The sequence below is a fragment of the Dermacentor andersoni genome, chromosome 6 (genome assembly GCF_023375885.2).
Source record: "Dermacentor andersoni chromosome 6, qqDerAnde1_hic_scaffold, whole genome shotgun sequence".
Classification (NCBI taxonomy): Eukaryota; Metazoa; Arthropoda; class Arachnida; order Ixodida; family Ixodidae; genus Dermacentor; species Dermacentor andersoni.
The window spans coordinates 101,679,496-101,695,501 of NC_092819.1; the positions used below are offsets into that span (position 1 = coordinate 101,679,496).

The 16,006-nt window shown below is 45.6% G+C and overlaps 1 protein-coding gene across 2 annotated transcripts in view; it reads right to left on the minus strand.

The window, feature by feature from the left end:
• The window catches only part of Tbc1d22 (TBC1 domain family member 22), a 34,197-nt gene extending 20,369 nt beyond the window's left edge, over window positions 1-13,828 (minus strand). Inside the window, exons 1-6 of one of the 2 annotated variants that reach the window (XM_050171405.3) lie at window positions 13,619-13,828; window positions 11,734-11,781; window positions 9,254-9,387; window positions 5,333-5,506; window positions 4,385-4,585; window positions 52-122 (exon numbers count right to left, since the gene is read on the minus strand). In XM_050171405.3, coding sequence (XP_050027362.1) covers window positions 52-122; window positions 4,385-4,585; window positions 5,333-5,506; window positions 9,254-9,387; window positions 11,734-11,781; window positions 13,619-13,698 — 708 coding nt within the window. In that variant the 5' untranslated portion in view covers window positions 13,699-13,828. Of the gene's footprint in view, window positions 1-51; window positions 123-4,384; window positions 4,586-5,332; window positions 5,507-9,253; window positions 9,388-11,733; window positions 11,782-12,739; window positions 12,868-13,618 lie in introns of those variants that run through there. The other variant, XM_050171407.3, reaches the window with a different exon arrangement.
• Between the last annotated feature and the right edge of the window lie 2,178 nt (window positions 13,829-16,006).

The following is a 16,006-nucleotide window of genomic DNA, read 5'->3' on the forward strand; positions in this document are numbered from 1 at the left end:
TATTGCATGGGCAAATGTAAGCAAAGAAAAGAGTAATATGGTGATACGTACTGCCAAAAGCCTCCACGTGATGGGGCGCACTTCGGCAGGAATACCCTTCCAACTTAAAGAACGTAGCGCATCTGAAGCCAGTAAGAAAGCAATAACACAATACACATAAATCCAAAACACATCCATCAACAAGCACTAATAACAAGGCGCTCCTAAACAGAGTACATTGATGAATAAGGACACACTAGAATACAACTGACATGTTTTGCATAGTAGCACTTTATAAGCCAGGAACGTGTACGTGCTTGCTGAACATGCTACTAAAGACGAAATTGACCAAACCAGCCCTTGATTGCATTTACTATTAAAGTTTCTTAAAGGGGCCATGAAACACTTTTTATTAAAGTGGAGAAAGGCATTTTAAGTGAAAATAGGCTATTTTAGAAATACTTTGCTGCAAAAAGTACTTCAATGCATTCAGCAGGAGCGGAGTTATTGGCTATCAAACACGGCCTCCTTTGTGCTCCCATTCCTTCTTCAATACCTTGCACTGTGAAGGCTATGGCGCAGGGGAGCGTGCCCATAACGCTCCGCCTTCTAAATATCACCGTGGCGCGCAGTCAAAATTTCATTTTGGATGTTAATGTAGATGCCACGACTTCCGCCTTTGGTGCCTAAGACGCGCTAAACATAAGCCAAACATGGTTGTCCTCAGCGAGCCACAGTGCACTTAGCCAGTGGACTTGTGGCCGCACCCCTCAGTGGCCGCAGTATCTACGCCATGTAACCGACCGCAGTTCGACGTCAGCTATTGGCCAATAGCAGCCATCTAAGAGAATGACAAAATAGTGCGTCTAGAAGAGAGTGAGGACAGGGCCTTCTGCTGAAAAGACGGTGTTTGAGAGAAAAGTGACTTCGTGATCCGCTTGCAAGCTCTATGCACCGTGTACGACAGCAAAACTTGGCTGAGAAGTTCACAGCAGCGTATGCTACCCCCGGACTACGTTATTTCACCAAGCCCGAGGGGTGGTTCAGGGCCCCTTTAATGCAAAAGTTACCTAAAGAGCAGCTGAGGTGTACAGTAAAGACTTATATCAGTCACTTATTAAATTTCTTTTTTTCAGATTTCCTTTTCCCCATGTTAAATTCATAGCCTATCTGTTTTAGTCCAAAGGTTCACATAGCTGGTTCTCGGGGAGCATTTTTGGGTTCTGTGAGCTGCCAAAACTAATTCAACCCCTTCAAATCTCGTTCCCCCTCAATCCTTCTCCACTTTTCATTACCAGAATTTCCTATCTACTGAAGTAATCTTGCATTGCTGTTTGAAATTAATGAACCCACCACGCCCTGCCTTCACACTTTAGCAGTCTTTTTAGGAAAAAAAGAAAACACATACACATCCAGCAGCAATGTTCAAGATGCATTACTGCATGATTCCCCAGGCCCATGATGCCCACTCTGATCACATTTCCTTTGTGTTCACAGAGTTGGTCTGTAACACATCAGCGGGAGCGGAAGAGTCAAGATTCTGCAAGCTGACAGCCACAGCCTAATCTAGTAGTGTCTGTCTGGTCAGCAGTGCTTGGGGCTAATGAGTTATAGGGCGATTTAAAAACCACGCAGTAATGGACACAGGGGTGCATTTGTGCACAGTTTGCAATTCACATATAAAGGCGTAGGAGAGGCACAGTTACCGTACAGCCCAGTGTCTCTTTACGCTGCATTTGTTTCTACCTTACCCTTGAGTCTCTTCAAAAAAAGTTCGAAAGGTAGAACACCATTGTGAACTATAACCAGCAACACTGTAAATGAAGCAGTGGGGAACAGTGATCTCATGATAATGGCATGTAGTAACCACCAACTATTTGCATCTTTTTGCATAGAAGCAACATGTCGTGCCACATTCATGCCCACTTGGGTTGCGTGAATATTGACAGCAATGATTGAGCAGCTGTTTTCAAATGGACTTGTAGTGCATGCGATGCCACATGAAGAACGGCGAAAAAGCAAGCACGCCATTGCCGTAGCCACCAACAAACCCGTGATTGCACGTATTTTTGCACAGTATGTATGGCACTAGAAGCGGTAAAGAAAAGTAAGGAATCTTTCAACGTCCAATAGAAAGCTCCTTTTTTTTTTCGAAACTGCAGCTCTGAAAAGAACTATGCTATTCACTTTGCTGAATTCAATCCGATGAACACACAATGACGAGGGAAGAAATGAAATAAGAATGTCAGTAAACGTGAAAAGAAAAGAAGAATCTCCAACAGATAAGCCAAAGCAGCCTTGTTCTTTACCAACATCTCGGGTTCTAAACCGCAGCTGGGCACAGAGCTACCACAGGGAAGAATAGGTGATGATGCGCACAATGACTGTCGGTCACCTGTATGCTCTTTATAGCCAACTCGGAGATGCCGCACTTCTATTTAATGGTACAGGAAGCAGGAAATGATCTTTATGCGGTACAGTTGCCACGGTAGTCTCTCTAAGGTGGCCCCACGCAGTTAATACACCTCATATTTTCCACCATGTTCCTGTTGTTCTGGCTTCCTGTATGGTTCCTGTTGATGACGATGGCGATGCAGACAATGCCACTTAGTTATTCTTGGACGCTAGTGCCACTTTTGCTCTATTTTGTCACACATTTTCGGTGCTCAGCGTGTTCCTAGGGTCGTCTGAATGAACCTGTGTGTTGCCAAACACGTCTCAATTAACCAGTGCTTGAAGCCATTAAATAATCCATATGCTTGCCGAGACCAAAGAGTAAGTTCGAATTATCTTAGTTTCTGAATAATGAGGGTTGAATTAACAACGTGTTACTAAATTACAGAATCTTTACAGTATTATTACCTCGCATTAGTGTACTAATAGTATCTGTATTATCATTACTTTGCATTGCTGCTCCTGTTCTCCTAGATGCTTCATTGCATTCCTTAATTTCCATTGATTGATTGATTGAGTAACTTTTATTTTACAGTCCTGCAGAACGCGTATTAGCACGTCGCGGGCCGCTCCCACGTCGGGACCGACAGGCCTAGCCTGCCAGCCGCATCGTGGGCCTGCTGGACAGCCCAACGTTGCTCAGCCAGGAGTGGGTTGCGGAGGGCCGCCTCCCACCTAGCTGAGCTGAGGTCAGGGCTTGCTATAGAGATACATCCCCAGAGCATGTGCGAAAGTGTTGATCTATCCCCGCAAGCAGGGCACGCGTCATCAGTGTAAATCTCCGGATATATCGCATGTAACGTGAACAGGTTGGGATAGGTTTCTGTCTGCAGCAGTCTGAATGTCAGTGCCTGAGGCCTAGTGAGCTTGGGGTGAGGAGGAGGGTATTGTCGCCGCGAGAGATAGAAGTGTTTAAGGAGTTCATCATAAGTGGCCGGCGCGTCCCTACCATGCATAACTCTCTCTTCGGCCGTTACAGCGCCAGCGCAGTCAGTCAGTGCGCGCGCGGCAGCGCGGGCCGTCTCATTGAGGTTCGTGGGGACACCCGCCATGTGCCCAACGTGGGTTGGGAACCAAGTAAGCGAGTGATACTTGATTCTATCCGGACCTGCCTTACGAAGCAGCCCAAAAGCCTGTTCTGAAATCACTCCACACTGAAATGCCCTAATGGCCGACCGTAAGTCACTGTAGATGACGTCGCTGCTGTCATCAAGCATCGCCAAGGCAATGGCCACCTGCTCGGCTGTTGCCGGATCTCCGGTTCGTACAGATGCACAGTTCGTGAGTGGCTGTTTGGAATCCACCACTACTGCAGAAAAGGAGCACCCCTTCCAATATGCGGCCGCGTCAACAACGCAGGCTCTACGCCCCTCTGTCTGGATCTGTTTGAGTATGGTTGAAGCTCTTGCTTTCCTTCTACCCTTGTTATATTCAGGGTGTACATTTCTTGGTATCGGCGATACGGAGATCAAATCTCGTATGTCCCGTGGTAACTGGCATTTTCTTGGTGCTTCTGCAGATGGTGGGTAGCCGAGCTCTTGTAATATCTTGTAATATCATGCCCTCCATGCTTTATGTTGATACTAGCTATGTTACGATACCCAGAAATTATTCTCCCATGCCCCGCCCTTTTGTTTGAAACGCAGAGACTCTGAGCCCTTAGAGTAAATATGCAGACGAAATCAAATGAAAATGCGAAACACAGCCTCCAATTTATTGTGCCGCTGCACACAGCTGCACATTAACATGCCATCTTCTATGGTAAAGCTAGCCCACTGTGTCTGAAAGGGGGTGATTCCTTAGTATGCATCGACCCAACAGCAATCAAGCCAGATTTAAACTTGTTAAATTTTCTAGAACACCCCGGCCCCCGTGCCACTAAACAACAGGCAGAAGTGGCAAGGCTACACTGCTACACCCTTCGCAGTGCGAGACATGGTTGCCCACTCACCGAGGTCGGTCTTGGGGCACTGCAGGACGCTCTGGAACTTCTCCAGGGTCGCCTGTGAGTTGAGGGCGTTCTGCGAGGCCGAGTGGTGAGGTGATGCGTTGGCCCCTGCCCCTCCACAAAGGTGGCGCACTGCCATGCCCGGCCCAAAGCCTGTCCGTGATGGCGGCACCACGCAGGGCTCCAGGGGCGAGCCTGCACATGCTGCAGCACACAAACAAATCTTGTCATTATCATTATCATGTCATTATCGGCAGGCCCTGCAGAGAAATGTATTGTTTTTGCACCAAGGTTTTGTACGAGTAGCACAGTTGGGAGCCTTTTACTTCATTCTGCACGTATTCAGGCCACCTGTGCTAAAATAAATTACCGATAAAAGAAATCTAGTTCAATTGAAAGTCCTTCAATGTTAGTCTTAATGAAAGCCTTTAACACTACAACATGAATTCGCACTAGAGTCGCAGAAACAGCTGTGGCAGCTCATTCAACCCTCGTTTATTACTGTGTAATCTGTACAAAAGCACGAGACATGCACGTACATCTCGATTTTCCCAGTTCACAGTGTGGAGCTTGCTCAATACGTACTGGCAATGTCCTGCCTTCTCCATCACTGCTGGCCTATTTTCAGGCGTTAGCCACGTGACAGACAGTTACAATGCAGTCAGGAGGCTCTCCTCTTCTGTCAATCAATCAAGCTCTCTCTCCTTTTCTCAGGTGGCAGAAGACTCGTAGACGTAACTGGGCTAGGCCTTCTTATGCAGTGTGCTTGAAGCAGCTAGTGTAGATTGGGAGTAGCCTGCTTAGCTGGCACGCAGCTAGATCTGCAATCGAATGCTAAAGCAATAAAAATTAATTGCTTTTTCTCTCTGAAGCTGATACTGGTTAATTTCAGCGCTGCCCATCATTCTGAGCCAACACCCACTGCAGCAAAAGAATAGAACAGCGGCTCACCTTTCTGTATTGCCAGTCGCTGCAGAGCAGCTGCTCGTGCTTCCGCAGAGCATCCGTCGGAGACTTCGTAACTTAGTGGCTCGTCTACAAGCTCCACAGAGTTCCGGCCTCTGCTGTGGTTCGTGATGACTGACTCTGCTGTTGACTGCACCACCTTGGACACTATCTTCACGTCTGCAAAACACACACAAATTACTTTTCTGCAGGGTAACTCGTCGACTGACGTCCTATAGTCATTGTGCAGTTCTACACAATGCCGTTGTACAGTCCTCGGAACGGGTGTTAAAACACAGCGTTGCTTTTGGTTGTATCAGGATGTCCTGTGTGCTTTTGGCCTTTCTACTAGGCTGTCAGAAGCCCATTGGAATTTCCGATACTCTCGTGGGTTTTTTTAAAGGTCATGCTCTGCCGAACACCCTTTACTACATGGTCTTGGAATGCAAAAAGAACCCTTGGACAATCCCCATCCAAGCACAAACAGAAGATCAGTGGGAGACTGACAAGAGAGAGAGAGAGAGATTTATTTACGGAAAAGCAGAGAGGTTGTCCTGAGCAATAACTTGCTCTGGCCTGCTACTCTACACTGGGGAAGAGGGATGATGATGATGATGACGAGGAGGAGGAGGAGGAGGAGGAGGAGGAGGAGGAGGAGGAGGAGGAGGAGGAGATGCGTATATACAAGTTCACAGAGTTGTGGCATCTCTAAAGCCGTGAAGTCCAAGATCCGAGGACCAGCTACGGCTGGTGAACAGGCCTAGGCCATCAGCACAGGGTCATGCCTACGTGGAATATGATGGCCGCCCAATTTCGGGCATTAACAGCTTGGTCTCCGTAATAAAGTTTATACACTAATTCAATTTCATGGCACAGTAACAGGTTATTGTAATCAATTACATTTTTGAATGGAGAAATTGTAAATGTAATCAGTTACTATTTTTCTGTGCTGTGTACACGTCTGAACATCTGTAACAACTTGCTGTTGTACCTGTTAAGGAGGAATACCATAGAAGTATTCTAATTCTATCGTATTTTTCTAATTCCTTGTATTTCTTTAAGTATTGTTTAGTATTTGCACTGGAGTGGCTACATTTTCTTCTTACACTGCTTATTGAAAGAACTGTATCGTTTGTCGTTTTTCTAATATGCACATTACCGACCTTGTTATTTTTTTACAATGCTTTAATGCTTGTATAAAATGGGTATACATTTTTCCACTGTCTATTAACAATGTATGTCTATTATGTTTTGTTATATGCCCTATATACTCTTTTAATCGTTCTGTAATGCCCCTCTTACCCAATGCCTCAAACGAGGCCTGCAAGGACATCTTAAATAATAATAATAATAATAATAATAATAATAATAATAATAATAATAATAATAATAATAAAAAGTACCCTATCAGAGCACCACAGGGGTTGCCTTTTATTTATTTTCGTTCAACAAGCCCCTAATGCTTGAACTAAGAATGTACACACTGGCAACTAATGCAATGTCATAAGAGTTTCAAAAAACACACAAAGTAGTACTGTAATGACAGTATTAGTTCCAATCCTTCACCCACAATCAAAGGTTCTTGCACTGTCCACCAGATGCCAGTATTCATTACACAGAAAACTTTCAAGACTTCAAATCCATCTAATTCATTTCTTTTTTGAATTTGATGCCGGCATCAGACAGAAGATGACAAAATCTGCGATGTCATGGGGAACTTGTGCACAAGTTTCAAGGTTCACTTTGCACAGCTCCTCCATTTTGTTTGTTTTATTCATTCTCGCTTTACTTTCTATCTTGCAAAACAGAGCCTCCCTTCCAGACAAGAACAGCCTGCTAGCAAAGCAAGAAGTTTAATTTATAAGTCAAGGTTAACATAACAGTTATCCTTAGTGTCTTCTTAAAAAGAAAAGCTCCTCAGAAACTCGTCTGGGAATTGTCCAAGTATGCGTAAGCATTGTGCCACTAGCTCATCTCTACACAGCCCCGTGTCATTATAAATGTTATGAAACTTGGTACGACCCAACGTTACTAGACTAGCTTCAGTTTTAAAACTCGGCGCCGTTGCGCGGAACCGCCACCCGCCCGCGCCTTCGTGGCGCTGAAGTCGCGCCCGGCTTCACTTCCTCATTAGCCGGCTACGCGAGCGGGCCGGACAAAGCACGCGGTGCAACGTTGGTGTATTCTGTACTTCGTTGTTGACAGCGAATTTCTGCAAGCATGTCATCCGTGGAACTGTAGCCTTCGCCGAGTTTATTAAGAATATCAGCATACGATGCTGACGTGCTGCATACCTGGCTGCATAGGCCGCTATCGGAACGATGTCAACAGTTCGGCGCACCACCTTTTCTGTGCTCTCAGCAATGCGACGCTTCTCTCGGCGTGAAACAGAGTGATTCCTCGTACCGACCGGAAACTCTCGGCGAAATCAACGGCACGCGCTCGTGCCACTGCTCCCGCGTTCGTCGTCGTCTTTCACAGCTGGCTGCGTGGCCGTTCATCTTTCCAGCGTAGAATTTCACTTCACTTCTGTCGTCGTAATGGGGAGGCCGCGTTTACGGGGGTATGAGCCATTGCTTAAGGGAATATGAGCCACTCATGGTCTTACGTAACGGAAAGATTTAATTTCGAAGAATCACAAGCGGCAAATCGCAGGCGAAGGCTGCTAACCACGCCGCCGAGCAAACTCGAGACATCGAACGCAAGCGACAACTGCGGACTGCGGGCATACCGTCAGACGTCGTTCTCTCCGTCGCAGCCGATTGTGTGTGTAACCTCATAACTGAGAAATACTTTAATGAACCCTCGGGATTAACCCAGTGATAAACACAGGGGCCGCACGTTTCAGCTTCGCTGATGAAGCATCGTCACGGAACGAAAAATCCGACTTCTTTCTTTCTCTCTTTTTTTTTTTTGTGTGTACAAAGACCGACGTCATCTTTCTTATTGTAGCGCTTCTTTGGCATGGAGAGAAGCTTCGGTGGGAATGAAGATCATCCTATAATCCCGCACTTTGGCCAGATATTCAGGCTCGTGAGCCTAAACTGCGCGAAACGTTAAGACGACAGGAAGAAATACACGACATTTAGAAACACAGCTTCTGCGCTTCGCTGTATGCGTTTCTTCCTTTCGTGCAGTTTACCCTTCTTTCAGTATTAACGAACTGGCGTGATAAATCTTATTGCTGTAGGTGGATACCGCTTTCTCGTGGTATCACTAATTCGGACTAGGGAGAACGCCAGCGAGCGTGAAACACGCGTAAACTGCCCGTCCGCACGAGCTCAAGGCTGTGACGAGGCGTCTGCAGTGGAGCCCGATGGAACAGCGTTGCCCTCTGGCGGCTGTCACAGAAGTGGCGACAGCGGCTGTAAGCACGCGGGCGGGGAGTTTTACAACTGAAGCTAGTCTAGTAACGTTGGTACGACCAGTATAAACGACAGCGTTGTGGTGACACGAACTGCTGCGGACGGCGGGCAGAAGGTGAATTGACGACGAAAGCAAGCTACTGCACGTGGCAGCACCAGATGCGCTGATGACATTCCAATCATTATAAGCCATTATCACTCTTTAGCGCCTCATCCATGAGCGCCGAACCATTATGAGCTGTGATCAACCGCACTCGCGCGGCGGCTGTGTACGGCGCGGCCACGCGGGCCCCATCTTGAAAGCGATCTACGATGGCGCAGATTGCACCGAGTGCACCGAGTGCTGATAGCTTCGTGTGTGCTATGTTCTCGCCACTTAAACACATTGAAGTGAGAGGCAGCACAAACGTCAATTCGCTCGCTGCTGTGGGCCCCGTTTTGAAAGCGATCGTCTTATGTGACGGATGGACAAAAGGAAGGACGGAGAGGTTTCCTAGTTGGGTAGGCATAGAAATGCTCACGCATTATTTAAAGATAAAGCCACAACGAAGCGAATTCTCACCTGACACAACACAAAACTCGTCATCGCCGATGTCCCAGGCATCGTCAGTACTCTCCTGGAAGTCTTTGAATGAGCTAGATGATGTGTTTCGTCGATGCCGACTGCTGTGACCATCTTTTTTTGGGGTGGATGGCCTGTGAACGTGAAGAGCAGCCCAAACACAAAAGTTGGCCCACTGCAAAATCTGCAGCTGTCCCAATAACCTTAATTACACACACACACACTCCCAGGGTTAGTTCTAATATTAAATACATAAATACCGCAGAAAGTGCATGGGAAAAGAATGTCGCACACGTAATGTGATGACTTGGGTTCGGAACCCACCTGCGGCCAGTTGCTTTTTCCTCCGCTTTCATTTCCATTGTTTATCATTTGCTTTATTCAATTAGAGAGTACAACTAATTTCCCCTATGTTGTCCTCGGTGTCCTTGTTGGCTTCTTCTGCTATGAATAATAAATATCGGGCCCCTCAGTTGCCTTTCTTCTCGTTCATTACATTATGAGGGTCCCGAATCTGGCAACACTGATGCATTCAGGTAGCATGTATGGGTTCATTGACCAGTTGCTGTCACCTAAATAGATCACATACTCGTGATGCCTGCAGCAGGAAGGATGTTCCACATCTGTCACCAAGATTTGTGAGTGGAGGCACAAGCTAACACTCCTAGGGTTAGTTCTAGTAGTAAAACATAAATACTCCAGAAAGTGGATGGGAAAACGGCACCGCCGTAGCTCGGTTGGAAAGAGCATCGCACGTGTAATGTGAACATGTGGGTTCGTATGCCATTTGAGGCCAGTTGTTTTTTCACCCACTTTCATTTCCCTCATCATTTGTTTAATTCAATTAGTAAGTACAAGTAATTTCCCCTATGTTGTCCTCGGTTACCTTCCTTCTCTTTCACACACACATATATATAGTAAAAAAATTATGGGGTTTTACATGCCAAAACCACTTTTTGATCATGAGGCACGCTGTAGCGGAGGATTCCTGAGATCTCGACCACCTGGGGTTCTTTAACGTGCACCTAAATCTAAGTACCACGGGTGTTTTTGCATTTTGCCATCGAAATGCGGCTGCTGTGGCCGGTATTCGATCTCGCGACCTCGTGCTCAGCAGCCCAACACCACAGCTATATATAATAAACGAGGGTAATAAGAGGACCTAAAGTCGGATGTGCCACTTAAACCAATAGTAAGTTGTATATTGGCATCATGTAGTCATAACAACAAACACATGCTCACACAACATTGCACAATCCAAAGTTAAAAAGAAGTAAAAATGGTAAGATGCAGTTTTCAAAGAAATTAACTAGAAAACTTTTTTTTTTTACAAATAAGAAATATCCTACAGCTAAAGTATGCTCCGTTTCATACATTAGGTGCAACACTGTGGAGGCTAGAGATACTTTTTTGCAGTGGCTGCATTAACACTTAGAAATAGTTCGGTGTTTCTTGTGCTATATTTGTGAAAAAATGTTCTTTACATAACCTTACTGCTGAATGAAAAAAAGAATTTTCCCTTAGAAACGAACAGGCTACGTACTCAGATGAGTGCTAATGCGTTGTTTTAGGTCAATTTGCTTTGTTTTTTTATTCACAGCCCGTCGCGGCAGCCACTCACGTGCATGCTAGCACGAGCAAACGGCTCCTGGGGCGCAACGAAGCATAGATGGAACACATAGACAAAACGGACGGACAGATAAATTTTGGTGATTGTATATTTCTTGCATAGCTTCCACAGCATCACACATGATGTATGAAACGGAGTATAGTTACATTTGTCACCAAAAGGTGGCGCTGATGAAATACAACTGAAACACTGGTTAGAGATGTAACCACTCTGCTAGAAGATTTCCTTTATTATTTAGAAATTGCATGTTCTCTGCACTTATGTGACTATAGCATCTTGCTACAGTCGGCCTTTCCCAATTGGAAGGTTGCTTTTTTTCTGTTTTGTACATGCGGCTATGCATGTGCAAAAAGTTGGACAAAAGTGCGTTAACGTTTGATGAGAGTTACAAATTGACCTTATCGTGCGCCACAAGGTTTTAAGAGACTGGAAGTAAAATAAAGTTGGAAAAAAGCACTGGAGCACATATTCGTTTGCACACTTGCGAATATGTGAGGCAGTGGCACAAATCCTTCACAGACCTTCAGCTTAGGGGCTCTAAAATATTGTGACGGTACGCAGTACATTCAACAAGTAATCATCACTATCATCAGCCTATTTTACGTCCACTGCAGGACAAAGTCCTCTCCCTGCGATCTCCAATTAGCCCTGTCCTGTACTCATACTTAACAACATGGCATGTAAGGGAACTAGGTCACACTTTTCAAATGTTATGCTTAACATTTGCCGACCTTTTTTTTACTTTTTTGCCAGATTTCACTCTGACCTGATAGTAGAAATACAACACATAAACCACAAGTTTCAATAATAACTTATACAGGAGCAAAAAAAGTAAGTACTGTGCACTCACATGCTATCTTTTTTTGGTGGATGGGACGCTCCATAAACAGGCTTGATGCTGGAAAATTGCAACGTATTAGGGCTATGAGACCTGCCTGGACTTTCAACGTGCTTTCTAGAAGCCTTTCGCTACTGCGCATTGTACTGCCAAGACAATGTTTCCATTTATGTGGACAGCTGCAGGGAACGTATTGCATCGCCAAAAACAAAAAACAAAAAAAAGAAACCTACAACAGTGAACGTCACATTGTTCGAGTATTTTTTTCACATTTAAGTCTTCTTTCTCACAGTGAGGTTTTACGTACTTATACTGATGCCACTAGCATTTTATACTATGCGATTTAGCAGAAACTAGCAATCCTCAAACAATGGAATCAACAAAGCTTTGGGCTGCTTTCAACCAGCAACATTGCTCGAAGGTAAGTTTATGATAGTTATTTACATGCACTTGTGTTCATACATGTATATCTATATAGTGGCAAATGCCAGAGAACACGATGGACAAGGAAAGGAGACGGGGCGATCACAAGGCACCTTGTGTGATCTCTCCTGCCTACTTTTCTTGTCCGTCAGGTTCTCTGGCGCTACTTGCCCCTATAACAAACCAACTAGTACTGCAATATATTTTGATCAATATTTATATCCTGTATTATGTACTTTCAAGATACCGTTAAGATCAATTTTCAGTGCAATACACTTCGTGAACCAGCCATTTGCGTGCACGTAGTAAGGAAATAAATGAACAGCAAAGAGAGCAGAGTCCTGATGAAAGCCGCTATACCAGGATATATCAAGCGTGTCGCTTTGGAAAAAAAATCATAGCACTGAAGGGCATATCGCCAGACCTGTCAATTCCCTACCAAGCAACAAAGATGTAAGACAAAGTAGCACGACTTCAACATCGCACTTCTACACGACAACCTACATCGGAGGGCCCCAGAGTAGCGGTGAATGTCACGCGCCAGATGCGTCGTGTCAGATGGAACAAAAAGAATGACCAGTAGTAGTGTACGTACGAACTGGTTGAGGAGGCCCCAGGTTAAACGAGGCACGGAAGTATATTTCACAGGGCTAAACAGTGGACAATGCCAGACGAAACAAACGTCCTCTGAACGAATGTAGGGGCAACGGCTCCGACCACAGCTTCGCGCCTACGTAGCTCTTTCGTATGCACAAAACAACGCGAACAGCTGCTGAGATACCCCACCGCGCGTAGGGCGATTACTAAAACCAATCCACAATAGGCCTGCGGATGACACTCGGGAACTACACATACAAAGCGAGAAGAAGGTCTGCGACATGCACTTGCAGGCAGGGAATGTGTAGCGTGGTTCTTTTATTCATTTTATTTGTTTTCCCCCGGTAACACGGAAACATGTGATGCGAAGGCAGTGGAGTGAAGCGATCCGTCGGAAATCCAGAATTTCACAAGGGGTGAAGCGAGAGCTGTTGAGAATAGCGCATACAATATCGTTTCGCGCAGCAAACGCGTTCTCTCGGCAAAGCACCGTAGCAACGACCATGACCAAAAACGGCGATAACGACGCGTTTCCAACCGATGCAAGGATGCGTAGACACGATGAATCAACACACGTGGTGACGCATGCTACGTTCTGCATAATATTTTCGGGGGCGTAACAATTTCTTGGATAATTCCGCTGTTAGGTGTGTTTACGGAAACTTTGCCAGATCGTAAACATGTAGGCGAGGTCACGGCGATGACTGCCAAGACGCTCACCGGCATGTCGCAATGCCGTAGCCTGCGCCCGCTGCAAGCATTCTTCGCGGATGGTAGCTGTCGCTGAGTGTGGTCTACAGGGCTTACGAGAGTCTACACATACAAATTACATATATATCGCAAGGAATCAAAGGCAAAAAACTGGAATATGTTTTACCTTCCCGGAACGGATCGCACATTCTTTCTCCAAAATGCGGCCCTGTCGTTGGCATTCTTCTCCGTGAACCCTTGCATCATGATTTCAAAAGAAAGTCAAGGATCTCCATGATTTAAGTAATAAAACCGGGTACAACTAGCATCTCTATAATAATGTTTCTCGCAACTTTCGCTCATTGCGTCGCCATGTTGTCTTCCACAACGTTGCTTTTCCGGTGGCGTCATATCCGTCACTGTCATTTGTACCCTATTGTCACATATAGAAAACAATTTTAAAATAAAAATATATTACAAAAAATAATATCTCTTTCAACCTAGTGGGACCATTATGTTTTATTATCGGGTTAAGGCGGCTGCTTTTGAAAGCCTTCTCTGCACCAGGACATTATCGGCCACCTATCAACAGTTGAATGTTTTGTTGGACTTACTGAGATAAAAGATGCAAATCTTTGTGGTGATGTACTCACCCCACATGGAAGCATTATTTTAAACGTCATTGACTTGTAGTATGAGAATAAAGGACGCTGAAACCGAAACCGAAAGCATTATTACTATCCAGAAACTCGTTTGCGTGAATCTCTTGGGGCGCTCTGCGAGCGGGGTGATTAAAACCCCTCAATCTCCAAAAGTAGCGTCAACCACTTCTCTTCTTCCCCGCTCCACTCCCCCGCTCGGCGCGGCCTCGGCAGTGACGCCGCCTATGTCGTTCCTGCCGTAGCAGACGATGGCTAACGCGCTAACGGAGGAAATCCGCAGAAAAGTTCGTTCTAGCCCTGCGGAGCAGTTTTTGAGGCGAGATTTTGCTTCGTCAGTCAGTAACTGGCGTTAATAATGTCGTGTAGTAATTGCGCAAGAAACAGAGAAAAGGACCATTATTTAAGGCGTAAAGCGCCCGCAGGTTGACAGTTCGTGTAGCTGAAACACGACGCAAGCACACTGTGTGCTCAAATACGCGCGTAATTACCTCAACTTGAGGTACTGACTGCGTGAAAATATGTGTTCGTGGTTTCGTAGGTTCATTTGCGTACCTGCAGGATACTTTTGTTCGGCCGGCGCGTGAGAGATTCCAACTGTCTGGGACCAGCATCGCCTAGCAACAGGGCCGCTTCTGCTCCGCGCCTTTTACAGATGTGTGTAGCTTATGCACGGGTTGTGGCGGCCATGAGCGACGTTTTTATACTTCGACAGTATTGATAATTTGAACTACGTACCAGCACATGAAGATTGTTTTTTATTAATTTATTACAGTGCAAATGGTTGGAATTCGATAGCAAGAACGACCTTGATGGGACAACTGGACATAGGTTCCGAATATAATTATCCCCCCCCCCCCCCTCATTAGCACCAGTAACATATTTGTTTAAGTGCTAATTTTATATCTGTATACTACATGTGTCTGTATTCTTTTGCGTTGTACTTTTTCGCAGGAAAGCAGTGTTGCTTCAACTGGAGCACTCCAGCCACACAAGACCGAAAAAAATTATTCTTGGGTTTGACGTGAACGCCGTAATGGGGGACTTCGGATTAATTTTGAGCAGCTGGGTTTCCTTACCGTGCCCCCAATGCACGGGATATGGGCGTCTGTGCATGGGCGTCTGTGCGACAGAAGGCGTGGAGGAGGAAATGTCGGGGAGAGCGGGGTGGCGGAAAGGTCTAATGGCGTTACTTTTGGAAAATTGAGGGACTTTAGGGGTGATTGCACTAGAGTCATGCTGATCGAATGGGAAACACGCGGCTGAAGCGACATGCATTCCCATGGTCAATTGTTTTATGCGCTCAATTTGTTACATATGCACCAATATGTAATAGTTCTTTCTTCAAGTGGCCACAAAATCGATGACATCGAAAAGTTTCGTTTATTATATTTACTAAACATTTATTTCTTGCAACTTATTTGTTTAGCAACATCAGTTAGGTTTCCACAATATTATAGTGCTGTAATAAATACTAGAGCGCGTCTATTGCGGCGAAATGTTTTCTTGGACGACTCAAAATGATTATTTTCCCACGGTAGCGTAAGAGCTAGGCGCAACAAATTATACATTTGCGGCTTCACCTACGCACGCCATAAGCATAACGCCAAACAGATAAGCGTTCTCCTGCCGGCGACCATGGTCTGGAGCCGTGAAATGGTCTATAAGTGCAGCGTCAGGCGGCATAAAGAAATGTTTCAAGAAAAGGCCACAGCTGTCGTGTTTGCTACCACCTCTTCCTCTCGACAATCACTCTCTCCCTCTCTCTCTCGCTATGCTGTATACTTCCGATACTTCCATGTATGTCGGTCACCGGATGAAATTAGGGAATTTGCAGGCGCAAGCTGGAAGCAGTTGGCGCAGGACAGGGGTAATTGGAGATCGCAGGGAGAAGCCTTCATCCTGCAGTGGACATA